The sequence below is a fragment of the Heterodontus francisci genome, chromosome 4, assembly GCF_036365525.1.
Source record: "Heterodontus francisci isolate sHetFra1 chromosome 4, sHetFra1.hap1, whole genome shotgun sequence".
Lineage (NCBI taxonomy): Eukaryota > Metazoa > Chordata > Chondrichthyes > Heterodontiformes > Heterodontidae > Heterodontus > Heterodontus francisci.
In genome coordinates this window covers 10,792,145-10,805,632 of record NC_090374.1, presented here as the reverse complement: position 1 = coordinate 10,805,632, position 13,488 = coordinate 10,792,145, and the positions used below count along the sequence as shown (strand labels likewise).

General features: G+C 47.6%; 1 protein-coding gene across 4 annotated transcripts in view; it reads right to left on the bottom strand.

Annotated features, from left to right (window-relative positions):
* Nucleotides 1-13,488, bottom strand: part of LOC137368887 (FYN-binding protein 1) — a 309,548-nt gene that overhangs the window by 256,484 nt on the left and 39,576 nt on the right. For 3 of the 4 annotated variants that reach the window (XM_068029131.1, XM_068029126.1, XM_068029130.1), the window contains exon 2: nt 5,178-5,296. The exons of the other annotated variant lie outside the window; for it this stretch is intronic. In XM_068029131.1, coding sequence (XP_067885232.1) covers nt 5,178-5,276 — 99 coding nt within the window. In that variant the 5' untranslated portion in view covers nt 5,277-5,296. The remainder of the gene's footprint in view (nt 1-5,177; nt 5,297-13,488) is intronic. 4 annotated transcript variants of the gene reach the window in all.

The window sequence follows — 13,488 nt, the reverse complement described above, 5'->3', positions numbered from 1 at the left end:
GGCTGCAATGAGGTCAGGAGCTGGTGGAACCCAAACTGAGCATCATTGAGCAGGTTATTGCTCAGCAAGTACCGCTTGATAGCACTGTTGGCAACACCTTCCATAACTGTGCTGATGATCGGGAGTAGACTGATGGGGCAGTCATTGGTGGGGTTGGATTTGTCCTGCTTTTTTGTGTACTGACATACCTGGGCAATTTCCCACGTTGCCGGGTAGATGCCAGTGTTGTAGCTATACTGGAACAGCTTGGCTAGGGGCGCGGCAGGTTCTGGAGTACAGGTCTTCAATACTATTGCTGGAATATTGTCAGGACCCATAGCCTTTGAAGTATCCATTGCCATCAGGCATTTCTTGATATCATGTGGAGTGAATCAAATTAGCTGAAGTCTGGCATCTGTGATGCTGGGGACTTTGGGAGGAGGCAGAGATGGATCATCAACTTGGCACCTCTGGCTGAAGATTGTTGCTATTCTCTATAATATACACAGGGGCTGCTATCCTCCATAAAATACACAGGGGCTTCTATTCTCCATTAATTTACACAGGGGCTGCTATTCCCTATAGTATATACAGGGACCTGCGATTCTCCATAAGGTACACGGGGGAAGCTATTCTCCATAATATATACATGGACAGCTATTCTCTGTATTATACACAGGGGCTGCTATTTGCTGGTGTACACACAGAGGCTGCTATTCTCCATCTTGTACACACGGGGTGCAATTCTCTATAATGAACATAGTGGCTGCTATTCTCCATAATAGATACAGGGGTTTCTATTCTCCAAAATGTACACAGAGTGCTATTTTCCATCGTTTACAAAGGAACTGCTATTCTCTATAGAATACACAGGGACTGCTATCCTCTATAATATAGACAGGGGTTTCTACTCTCTATAATATTCTCAAGGGCTGCTATCCTACATAATATACACAGGGGCTTCTATTCTCTACATTATATAAAGGGGCCGCTATCCTCTATTATATACACAGTGGCTGCTATTCTCCGTAATATATACAGAGTCTGCAATTCTCCTACTATATACAAGGGCTGTTATTCCCCATAATATACCAAGGGGCCTCTATTCTCTATAATATACACAGGAGCTGCTTTCCTCCATGAAATAAACAGGGGCTGCTATTCTCCATAATATAAATGATGGCTGATATTCTCCATAAAGTATGGACTGAATGGCCCTCTTCTGCGACATAATGACTCTATGGTACAGAGACTGCTACTCTCCATAATTTACAAAGGGGCTGCTATTCTCCATAATGTACAGAGTTGGTGGCCTTTTACTATAATAAATACAGGGCTGCCTATTCTCCATAATATAGAGAATAGCAACCTCTGTGTATATTCCAATCTGCTGGGACTATTCTAGAATCAAGGGAATATTGGAAAATCATAACCAGTGCATCCACTATCTCTGCAGCTACCTCTTTTCGAACCCTAGGATTATAGGCCATCAGGTCCTGGGGATTTGTCACCTTTTAGTCCCATAATTTTTTCCATGCTGATATTAATTACCTTAAGTTCCTCACTCGTATTAGCCCCTTGGTTACCCTTTATTTCTGGTATTTAATTTGTGTTTTTACAAGACAGACAGAAAATATTTGTTCAGTGTTTCTGCCATTTCCTTTTCCCATGATAATTTCTCCTGTCTCTGCCTCTAAGGGACCAATGTTTACTTTAGCTACTCTCCTCTTTATACACCTGTAAATGCTCTTACAATATGTTCTTATATTCTTAGCTAGTTTACTCTCATATTCTAGTTTTCTCTTTTTAGCAACATTTTTGTTACCCTTTGCTGGTTTCTAAAATTCTTCCAAACTTCAGGTTTACTACTGTCTTCATATTATAAGCCTCTTTTAATCTAAGACTATCCTTAACTTTCCTAGTAAGGCAAGGTTGAATCTTTGTTGTTGAGTTTTGTTTCTTAATGGAATGTATTCCACACAGATTTAAGGTGATTGGTAGATGGATTAGAGGGGACAAAAAGAAAAACTCCCTCACCCAGAGGGTGGTAGGTGTCTGGAATTCACTGCCCGGATCAGTGGAGGCAGAAGCCCTCAACTCATTTAAAAAGGTACCTGGACCTGCACCCGATGTGCTGTAACCTGCAAGGCTATGGACCAGGTGCTGGAAGGTGGGATTAGAATGGGTGACTAGTTTTTTCAGCCAGCTCAAAAACAATGGGCTGAATGGCCTCTTTCTGTGCCGTAACTTTTCCATGGTTCAATGATTCTATGGTATTTTTGTTGAACATTTTGAATTGTTTCTTTAAAGGTTTCCCACTGTTCATTACAGCCATACCTTTTAGTCTATTTAACCAATCAACCTTAGCCAGCTCTCCCCTCATAACTATGTCATTGGCTTTGCTTAAGTTTAAAGCCCAAGAGTCTCACGCTCGGCCTGACTTTCCTTTGCTTCATGGTATATCATATGAGACATCAAATTGAGCCCCCCATTTACCCACTCAGGTGGACATAAAAGGTGCCATGGCTCGATTTGAAGAAAAGCAGGGCAATGGTGTCCTGCCAATATTTATCCCACAATCAACATCACATACAGATTATCTGGTTATTATTACATTGCTGTCTGTGGAAATTGCACAGTGCACAAATTTGCCACCGTGTTTCCTACATTACAACAGTGACTACGTTTCAGAAGTACTTCATTGGCTGTAAAGTGCTTTGAGATGATAGAAAGCATAACAGAAATGTAAGTCTTTTTCTCTTTTATTGCATGGACCAGTTATCACAGATGCAGGACAATTAAATTGGTTAAATTACATCTCTGATGAATTTATTTGGAATATTGAGTCCAGTTGAGGTCTCACCACCCCCACACCACAACCATCTTAGGAAGCATATTAGAAAAGTTCAGAAAAAGCATAGGCTAGGTGGGTTAGATGGGCCGAAGGGAATACTGTGGATAACGGATTAGATGGGCTGGAAGTCTTCTCCTGCCAAAAGTAATTCTTCTGTTACTGGTCCCTGGTCTGAGAGCCATATAGATTTTTTTAAATTATTCATTCATAGGATGTGGGTGCTGTTGGCTAGGCCAGCATTTATTATCCATCCCTCATTGCCCTTGGGAAGGTGGTGGTGAGTTGCCTTCTTGAACCGCTGCAGTCCTTGGGATGTAGGTACACCTTCAGTTAGGAAGGGAGTTGCTGTTAGGTAGGGAGTTCCAGGATTTTGACCCAGTGACAGTGAAGGAACAGCAATACAGTTCCAAGTCAGGATGGTGTGTGGCTTGGAGGGGAACTTACAGGTGGTGGTGTTCCCATGCATCTGCTGCCCCTGTCCTTCGAGGTGGTAGAGGTCGCGGGTTTGGAAGGTGCTAAGGAGCCTTGGTGCGTTGCTGCAGTGCATCTTGTAGACGATACACACTGCTGTCACTGTGCGCCAGTGGTGAAGGGAGTGAATGTTGAAGGTGGTGGATGGGGTGCCAATCAAGCGGGCTGCTTTGTTCTGGATGATGTCGAGCTTCTTGAGTGTTGTTGGAGCTGCAACCAGCCAGGCAAGTGGAGGGTATTCCATCGCACACCTGACTTGTGCATTGTAGATGGTGGACAGGCATTGGGAAGTCAGGAGGTGAGTTATTCACTGCAGAATTCCCAGCCTCTGACCTGCTGTTGTAGCCACAGTATTTATGTGGCTGGTCCAGTTCAGTTTCTGGTTAATGGTAACCCCCAGGATGTTGATAGTGGAAGATTCATTGATGGTAATGCCATTGAACATCAAGAGGAGATGGTTAGATTCACTCTTGTTTGAGATGGTTATTGCCTGGCACTTGTGTGGGCGAATGTTACATGCCAGTATCAACTTAGATGTTGTCCAGGTCTTGCTGCATATGGACATGGGCTGCTTCTGTATCTGAGGAGTCACGAATGGTACTGAACATTGTGCAATCATCAACGAACATCCCCACCTCTGACCTTATGACAGAGGGAAGGTCATTGATGAAGCAGCTGAAGATGGTTGGGCCTAGGTCCTATAACATACTAGAGGTACTCGATTTGTAAATATGACCCCGAATGCTCAAAGTCTGTACACGGAAGAAAAGCTTTTTACTCAAAACCAGTTTTAAACACTTCTATTATATTCCATCTTAGCCTACACTTTTCAAGAGGGAAAAGCCACAGAGCAATCTTTTCTCATATGCCATTCCCTTAAGTTCCAGGATCAATTATGTAACCCTCCAATATATCCCTCCAATAGCTGAATACTCTTCCCTGTATCTCTCCTGTAACTGAATACCATTTCCGATATCCCTCCAATAACTGAAACCCCTTCTATAACTGAATATCTTTTCCTTTACCCTTCCAACAACTCCATAGCCTCACCCCTCCCTATCTCTGTTACCTTCTCCAGTCCTACAACCCTCCGCGTTATCAGAGCTCCTCCAATTCTGGAGCATCCTCAATTTTGATCATTGGTGGCCGTGCCTTCAGCTGCCTGGGCCCCAAGCTCTGGAATTCCCTCTCTAAACTTCTCCACCTCTCTACTCCTTTAAGAGCCTCCTTAAAAGCTACCTCTTTGACCACGCTCTTGTTCACCTGTCCTAATGTCTCCTTATGTAGCTCAGTGTTAAATTCCATTTAAAAACTGTCCTGTGAAATGCCCCAGGACTTTTCATTATGTTAAAGGGTCTATAAAAATGTGAGTTGTTGTTGATCTAACAGGTGGAAAATATTCACTCATTCGCACCTCAAAATTGCAGCCAATTTGCACATTTAAGCAGGAAACGGGCTGGAATTCTGGTTGCTCATTTAGAGCCCACCCTTTCTCATCTCCCTTCCCCCCCACCTTCTGATTTTTCACCACTGATCACCAGGTGAGAAACAAGACAGAAGCTGAAAATCATCCGATAGAGATAGGAACTGGGAGTGAGGAGTGGCAGAGAGAAGATAGTGTGGTGGAGAGAGATAGATAGAATAGAGTGACAGATAGAGTGAGAGAGATGCGGGAAGAGAGAGATAGAGAGTAAGCAGCAGACAGACAGAGAGAGAGATTCAGATGTACTGAGACAGATAGAGAGAATGACAAAGAGAGAGAGAGAGAGAGAGATGGACTGAGAGAATGAGAGAGAGATTCCTCAGCCCAGCTTTTCAGAAGCAGTGGATCAGGTTGGAGGGTGGAGAGGTGTTTCCATAAGTGAGTACTGACCTGTAATGGCAGTGTGGAGGTTTGGGAGCAGGTGCTCGGAGAGATGCAGCTTGGTTGAGAGTCGGGTCTCATTGCGGGGAGCTGAACGCGCAATGTCATCCGGGGTGTGAGCTGTGGGACTGGAATAAATCTGTCTCTGTGAGTCACTGAACAGCAAAACCACCAGCCCTTCACATCACAGCTTCCAGCTGAGAGACTGTGAAATCCTCCCCATTCTGTGTGTGTGAAATTAGCTATTTACAGGAAAGCTAGGGCAGAGAAAGAGAAACTATTTACTCTGCTAGTGAGGTTGTGGGGTGGGGGAGAGGTCCAGAACAAGAGGGCATAACCTTAAAAATGAGTGTTTCTTCACACAAAGGGTAGTGAAAGTCTGGACCAGCTCCACTAAAAATCTATTGAAGCCGGAAGTCCACTAAAAATCTAAAAACTGAGTTTGATAGAATTTTGTTGGGTAAGGACATCAAGGGCTGTGGAACCAAGGCAGCTCAGCCATGATCTTATTGAATGACAGAACAGTTTCGAGAGGCTGAATGGCCTCCTCCTGTTGCAATGTTTCTTTGCACAGTTCAGCCCAGACTGGAAATGATCTCTACCCATCAGCAAATTGAACAAGTTTCACCAATCTCTCAAAGTTTCTTAAATAAAAACAAGAAATGCTAGAACCACTCAGCAGGTCTGGCAGCATCTGTGGAAAGAGAAGCAGAGTTAACGTTTCGGGTCAGTGACCCTTCTTCAGAACTATTTAAGATTTCCAGCATCCGCAGTATTTTGCTTTTATCTCAAAGTTTCTTGTTCTGCACTTCTCCAGAGGGCTCAGAGATCCGCTGGGGACTGACCCCCAGGAACCAGTCACGTGACCCGTCTCCAAACATGGCCCTACCTTGCTCATGGCGAAGCCTGGTATACGCACACAGGCTTTCCTGTATGGGCTCTCTGCACAATGATCAGCAGCAGGAGATCCTCAACCCTTTGCTAGCCCAGGGATACTGAAATCAAATGTTGGATGCTAAATGGGTAAAATGATGAGGCCAGTTTGCATAGACTAGAATTGTATTCCATTGAGTCTAGAAGATTAAGGGGTGATCTGATTGAGGTGTTTAAGATGGATAAAGTATTTGATAGAGTAGATAGTAAGAAATTAGAAATAGAGAGCGCTATTGGAGATATCTCCCTTCAGATGGGATGTTAAACTGAGGAACTGTCTATTGTTCAGATGGATTTTTATACCTCGTAAAGATCAAGAGTTTGATCCTTTATACAATGAGTCAGCTTTAAATGGACACCTAACAAACAATATAAGTTCACTGAATCTTACAGCACAGGAGACCGCCATTTGGTTCCTGGAGCCTGTGCCAGCTCTTTGAAAGACATGTCCAATTAGTCTCACCACCCTGCTCATTCTCCCACAGCCCTGAACATTTTTCATTTTCAAATATAGGAGCATAAAATTCTCTTTTGATTCTTACTATTGAACCACTCTTTCAAGCAATTTATTCCAGACTATAACAACCTGCTGTGTTAACAATCATCCATTTTCCACAATCCTCGTCCAGCTTTAGACTTGCAATTATTCCTGACATTACAGAGCCCCAGAATTCCCACAGAGAATCAGGGCAATTTTGGATCAGCATTCCACGTCCTCGCACATTTTAGTCATGAGTAGTATATGACCAAAGGAAGAGAAGGAAGCCATTCAGTGCCTTGGGCCTGTTCTCTCATTCAATTACATCATGGCTGGTCTGTATTTTAACTACATTTACCCACCTTTATTTCAAAATCAAAATTCAATCTCAGTCTTAAACAACAACATATTTATATAGTGCCTTTAACGTAATGAAACGTAACGTTTTCGCAATGAAATTGATCCGGATGAAACTGACGAGCACAGCTGCCGATACTTCAATCTCCGATCCTGCTGTCTTCACAGTCCAGTCTGCAGCCACGGCATGCGGTAAGTCCATTGAGGTGAAGAAGGAGCTGCGGGACCCGAGAGAAGTCCTGAGAAAAGGTGCCCCGGACACCCAAAAAATCCACGAACGGCCCCCCGGCTGCAACTTCAAAGCGCCCGCGGGAGATGGCTCGGAGAGCATCTGCAGCGCACTGTCGGCAATGCTGCATGCCTTTATTTAAACCACTGCAAAAAAAAAAACCCTTAGCAAATGTAATCATCTCTAAGTCTGCCAAACGATGCTTCACCTCCCGAAGGACGTGGATGAGCTTTCCGGACGTCGATGGTGGGCACTGAGGAAATGGCTTATTACCTGCACCAGCTTCCCCCCCTCTCCCCTCCCTTTACCCCCCTTCCCCCCCCCCCCACCCCCGTCCCCTTCCCTGCTCCACCCTCTCAGCTCACCCCCTCACAACCCCGTCCCAGCCCGCCCCCCCCCCTCGCACCATCTTCACCCCGCACCCCCTTCCCCTGCACCCCCCCCACCCCCTCCCTCTACCCCTCCCCCTTGCATCCCCTCCTCCCACCGGCACCATCCTACACCTGTGTAGGGGCCCCAACAACCCCACTGCCTTGTGGGCGTCTCGGGAGAGACCAAGGCTAAGGGAGTAAACCCTAACAGAAAATCCGGAGCGGAACCCTGTAGGCGGTCATGTGTCACCTTTGGCATGTTTCCGGCAGTTCCTGCAGCCATACTGGTGCCAAACGTCGTGTCCTGCACTCCTTTGGACCCCACCAGAAAGGCCGAGAGGGGGGTTTTGACGACTGGGCAACTCTCAACCTCCATAAATTTGCCCAGGCATGCGCCATGGAGAGGTCACTCCATAGTTGCCTCACAGCGACCGAAACAACACGGAAGGCAGCAGTTACGGGTTATAAGTCCAGATAAATTGGCGTAGAAACTGGGCGCCACGGGTTGCCTTTGTCGGTGGGAGAGGTCATCGCACCTCACTGGACAGCTACCGCCCGCCTCAAACCGGGCAGCCCCCGGTCAATAAGGTTCTGTCCCGCCACAGTCTGCCTGCTTCAATGGGTGCTTGGAGCTCAGGGTCCTTGCCCGAAAGGTGGACTGATACACCGCACCAAACAACATGAAAAAAGGAAAGAAGGTACCAGCCCTTCGCTTTGCAAGCTGGAATGTCAGAACTATGTGTCCTGGCCTGTCGGAAGACCTTACACAAATCAACGATTCTCGGAAGACCGCCATCATTAACAACGAGCTCAGTAGATTCAATGTGGACATTGCAGCACTTCAGGAGAATCGCCTCCCCGCGAGTGGCTCTCTAGCAGAGCAAGACTACACCTTCTTCTGGCAGGGCAGAGATCCTGAAGAACCAAGACAGCATGGAGTGGGCTTCGCCATCAGAAACTCCTTGCTCAGCATGATAGAGCCTCCCTCAAATGGCTCGGAACGCATACTGTCCATCCGACTGCTCACCACCTCTGGTCCAGTACACCTACTCAGCATCTATGCTCCAACACTCTGCTCCCCACATGAAGCTAAAGACCAGTTCTATGAACAACTCCATAACATCATTAGCAGCATCCCCAACACCGAACACCTATTCCTGCTGGGGGACTTTAATGCCAGGGTTGGGGCTGACCATGACTCATGGCCCTCCTGCCTTGGGCGCTATGGCGTTGGAAGGATGAATGAGAACGGGCAGAGACTGCTTCAGTTGTGTACCTATCATAACCTCTGCATCACAAACTCGTTCTTTCACACTAAACCCTGTCACCAGGTTTCGTGGTGGCACCCAAGATCACGTCGTTGGCACCAGCTAGACCTCATTGTCACAAGGCGAGCCGCCTTAAACAGTGTTCAAATCACACGCAGCTTCCACAGTGCAGACTGCGACACCGACCACTCCCTGGTGTGCAGCAAGGTTAGACTCAGACCAAAGAAGTTGCATCATTTCAAGCAGAAGGGCCACCCGCGCATCAACACGAGCAGAATTTCTCACCCAAAGCTGTTACAAAAATTTCTAAATTCACTTGTAACAGCCCTTCAAAACACTCCCACAGGGGATGCTGAGAGCAAGTGGGCCCACATCAGAGACGCCATCTATGAGTCAGCTTTGACCACCTACGGCAAAAGTGCGAAGAGAAATGCAGACTGGTTTCAATCTCATAATGAAGAGCTGGAACCTGTCATAGCCGCTAAGCGCATTGCACTGTTGAACTACAAGAAAGCCCCCAGCGATTTAACATCCACAGCACTTAAAGCAGCCAGAAGTACTGCACAAAGAACAGCTAGGCGTTGCGCAAACGACTACTGGCAACACCTATGCAGTCATATTCAGCTGGCCTCAGACACCAGAAACATCAGAGGAATGTATGATGGCATGAAGAGAGCTCTTGGACCAACCATCAAGAAGATCACCCCCCTCAAATCTAAATCGGGGGACATAATCACTGACCAACGCAAACAGATGGACCGCTGGGTTGAGCACTACCTAGAACTGTACTCCAGGGAGAATGCTGTCACTGAGACTGCCCTCAATGCAGCCCAGCCTCTACCAGTCATGGATGAGCTGGACATACAGCCAACCAAATCGGAACTCAGTGATGCCATTGATTCCCTAGCCAGCGGAAAAGCCCCTGGGAAGGACAGCATTACCCCTGAAATAATCAAGAGTGCCAAGCCTGCTATACTCTCAGCACGACATGAACTGCTATGCCTGTGCTGGGACAAGGGAGCAGTACCCCAGGACATGCGCGATGCCAATATCATCACCCTCTATAAAAACAAAGGTGACCGCGGTGACTGCAACAACTACCGTGGAATCTCCCTGCTCAGCATAGTGGGGAAAGTCTTTGCTCGAGTCGCTCTGAACAGGCTCCAGAAGCTGGCCGAGCGCGTCTACCCTGAGGCACAGTGTGGCTTTCGTGCAGAGAGATCGACCATTGACATGCTGTTCTCCCTTCGTCAGATACAGGAGAAATGCCGTGAACAACAGATGCCCCTCTACATTGCTTTCATTGATCTCACCAAAGCCTTTGACCTCGTCAGCAGACGTGGTCTCTTCAGACTACTAGAAAAGATCGGATGTCCACCAAAGCTACTAAGTATCATCACCTCATTCCATGACAATATGAAAGGCACAATTCAACATGGTGGCTCCTCATCAGAGCCCTTTCCTATCCTGAGTGGTGTGAAACAGGGCTGTGTTCTCGCACCCACACTTTTTGGGATTTTCTTCTCCCTGCTGCTTTTACATGCGTTCAAATCCTCTGAAGAAGGAATTTTCCTCCACACAAGATCAGGGGGCAGGTTGTTCAACCTTGCCCGTCTAAGAGCGAAGTCCAAAGTACGGAAAGTCCTCATCAGAGAACTCCTCTTTGCTGACGATGCTGCTTTAACACCTGTCTCTAGATGCAGAAATCAACAAGCGCATGGGTAAGGCTTCCACTGCTATGTCCAGACTGGCCAAGAGAGTGTGGGAAAATGGCGCACTGACACGGAACACAAAAGTCCGAGTGTATCAGGCCTGTGTCCTCAGTACCTTGCTCTACGGCAGCGAGGCCTGGACAACGTATGCCAGCCAAGAGCGACGTCTCAATTCATTCCATCTTCGCTGCCTTCGGAGAATACTTGGCATCAGGTGGCAGGACTATATCTCCAACACAGAAGTCCTTGAAGCGGCCAACACCCCCAGCTTATACACACTACTGAGTCAGCGGCGCTTGAGATGGCTTGGCCATGTGAGCCGCATGGAAGATGGCAGGATCCCCAAAGACACATTGTACAGCGAGCTCGCCACTGGTATCAGACCCACCGGCCGTCCATGTCTCCGCTATAAAGACGTCTGCAAACGCAACATGAAATCGTGTGACATTGATCACAAGTCGTGGGAGTCAGTTGCCAGCATTCGCCAGAGCTGGCGGGCAGCCATAAAGACAGGGCTAAATTGTGGCGAGTCGAAGAGACTTAGTAGTTGGCAGGAAAAAAGACAGAGGCGCAAGGGGAGAGCCAACTGTGCAACAGCCCCGACAAACAAATTTCTCTGCAGCACCTGTGGAAGAGCCTGTCACTCCAGAATTGGCCTTTATAGCCACTCCAGGCGCTGCTTCACAAACCACTGACCACCTCCAGGCGCGTATCAATTGTCTCTCGAGATAAGGAGGCCCAAAAGAAGAAAGAAGAATGTAATGACACATCCCATTATAAAACAAAGTACACTGAGCCACAAAAAGAGATATTAGGTCAGATGAACAAAAGCTTGGTTGAAAGGAGGAAAGCGAGGAAGAGAGGTGGAGAGGTTTAGAGTGGGTATTCCAGAGCGTGGGGCCTTGCCAACTGAAGGTGCGGCTACTAATGGTGGAGCAATTAAAGTCAGGGTGCACAAGTGGCCCAGTGGTTAGCACCGCAGCCTCACAGCTCCAGTGACCTGGGTTCAGTTCTGGGTACTGCCCGTGTGGAGTTTGCAAGTTCTCCCTGTGACCACATGGATTTCTGCTGGGTGCTCTGGTTTCCTCCCACAGCCAAAGACTTGCAGGTTGATAGGTAAATTGGCCATTGTAAATTGCCCCTAGTGTAGGTAGGTGGCAGGAGAATGGTTGGGATGTGGTAGGGGATATGGGATTAATGTAGGATTAGTATAAATGGGTGGTTGATGGTTGGAACAGACTCAGTGGGCCAAAGGGCCTCTTTCAGTGCTGTATCACTCTATGGTAAGAGGCTAGAATTAGAGGAGTGCAGATATCTTGTGGGGCTGGAGGGGATTTCAGTGATAGGGAGGGCCAAGGCCAGAGGGATTGGAAAACAGGGATGAGAATTTTAAAATCAAGGGGCTTGATTTTGTGCTAGAGACAGAGCTTCCGGCACCAGGCCTCTGCCTTACTCCCCCACCCCGGAGCAATCCTTTTTTTTGTCAAAGTGTTAGCAGGTGGGATCCCTGTCCCTTTAAAGACTTTAAAGGGACGGGAATCCCACCTCCAAGACATGCCGGACAATCACAGGCCCGGCGGCTCAGCAGTATTGGTAGTGCCACCGTGAGCAGTGGCCACTGCTGGTACTGCAGGGGCCTTGGACCCAGGCCCAGCAATGAAACTCTGGAACAGAGGCCAGGGCTAGTCCGGAAGGCCCTTGGGAGGGACAGTGGTCATGCAGTCTAAGGGGAGAGAACATAAGAACGCAAGATATAGGAGCAGAGTAGACCATATGGCCCATCGAGCCTGCTCTGCTATTCAGTATGATCATGGCTGATCTTGGGCTTCAACTTCACTTTCCTGCCCGCTCCCCATATCCCTTGATTCCCTGAGAGACCAAAAATGTATCTATCCCAGCCTTAAATGTATTCAGTGATGGAGGATTGCTTTGGGGTGAGGGGCCAGTGGGGCACTCAAGGGCCTCAATTTCCTTCTGGGTGGGAAAGCCGTTGTCAGCCTATCCTGACCCCAGGAAGATCGCTGGGCGACGGGCCCTCAATCCCGCTGCTTCCCCCGCCACCCACCGCAGTTCTCCATGCCCTCTGGCCTCCGATTCTGCCTCGGGTGGCGGGGGGGGGGGGGGGGGGGGGTGCCTGTAAAATCCCAGCCATGACGTTGCTTGACTGGGAGCCAATGTAGGTCAGCAAGAACAGGGAAGATAGTGAACTAGGATTTGGTGCAAGTTAAGACACCGACAGCAGAGTTTTGGATGACCTCAAGTTTACAGACAGTAGGATGTGGGACAACAACCAAGAGTGCATTGGAATAGTCAAGTCTAGAGGTAACAAAAGCATGAATGAGGCTTTCAGCAGCAGATGAGCTGAGACAGGGGTAAAGCCCGAAGAACATCAGAAATAGGAGCAGGAGTAGGCCATTCAGTCCCTCAAGCCTCCTGTGCCATTCAATAAGATCATGGCTGATCTGATTGTGGCCTTAACTCCACTTTCCTGCCTGAGCCCCATAACTCTCAACTCCCTTGTGGATGAAAAATCTGTCTAACACAGCCTTGAATATATTCAATAACCCAACCTCTGCTGCTGTCTGGGCAACAGAATTCCAAACACTAACAACCCTCAGAGAGAAGAAATTCCTCCTCATCTCCATCTTAAATGGGAGACCCCTTCATTTGAATCTGTGCCCCCTAGTTCTAGATTCTCCCACTAGTATGTACCCTGTCAAGCCCCCTCAGAATCTTATACATTTCAATAAGATCACCTCTCATTCTTCTAAACTCCAATGAGTATAGGCCCAACCTGCTCAGCCTTTCCTCATAAGACATCCCCTTCATCCTAGGAATCAGCCTAGTGAACCTTCTCTGAACTGCTTCCAATGCAAGCATATCCCTCCTTAAGCAAGGAGACCAAAACTGTACACACTCCTCGAGGTGCGGTCTCACCAACACCCTGTGCTGTTGCAGCAAGACATCCCTAC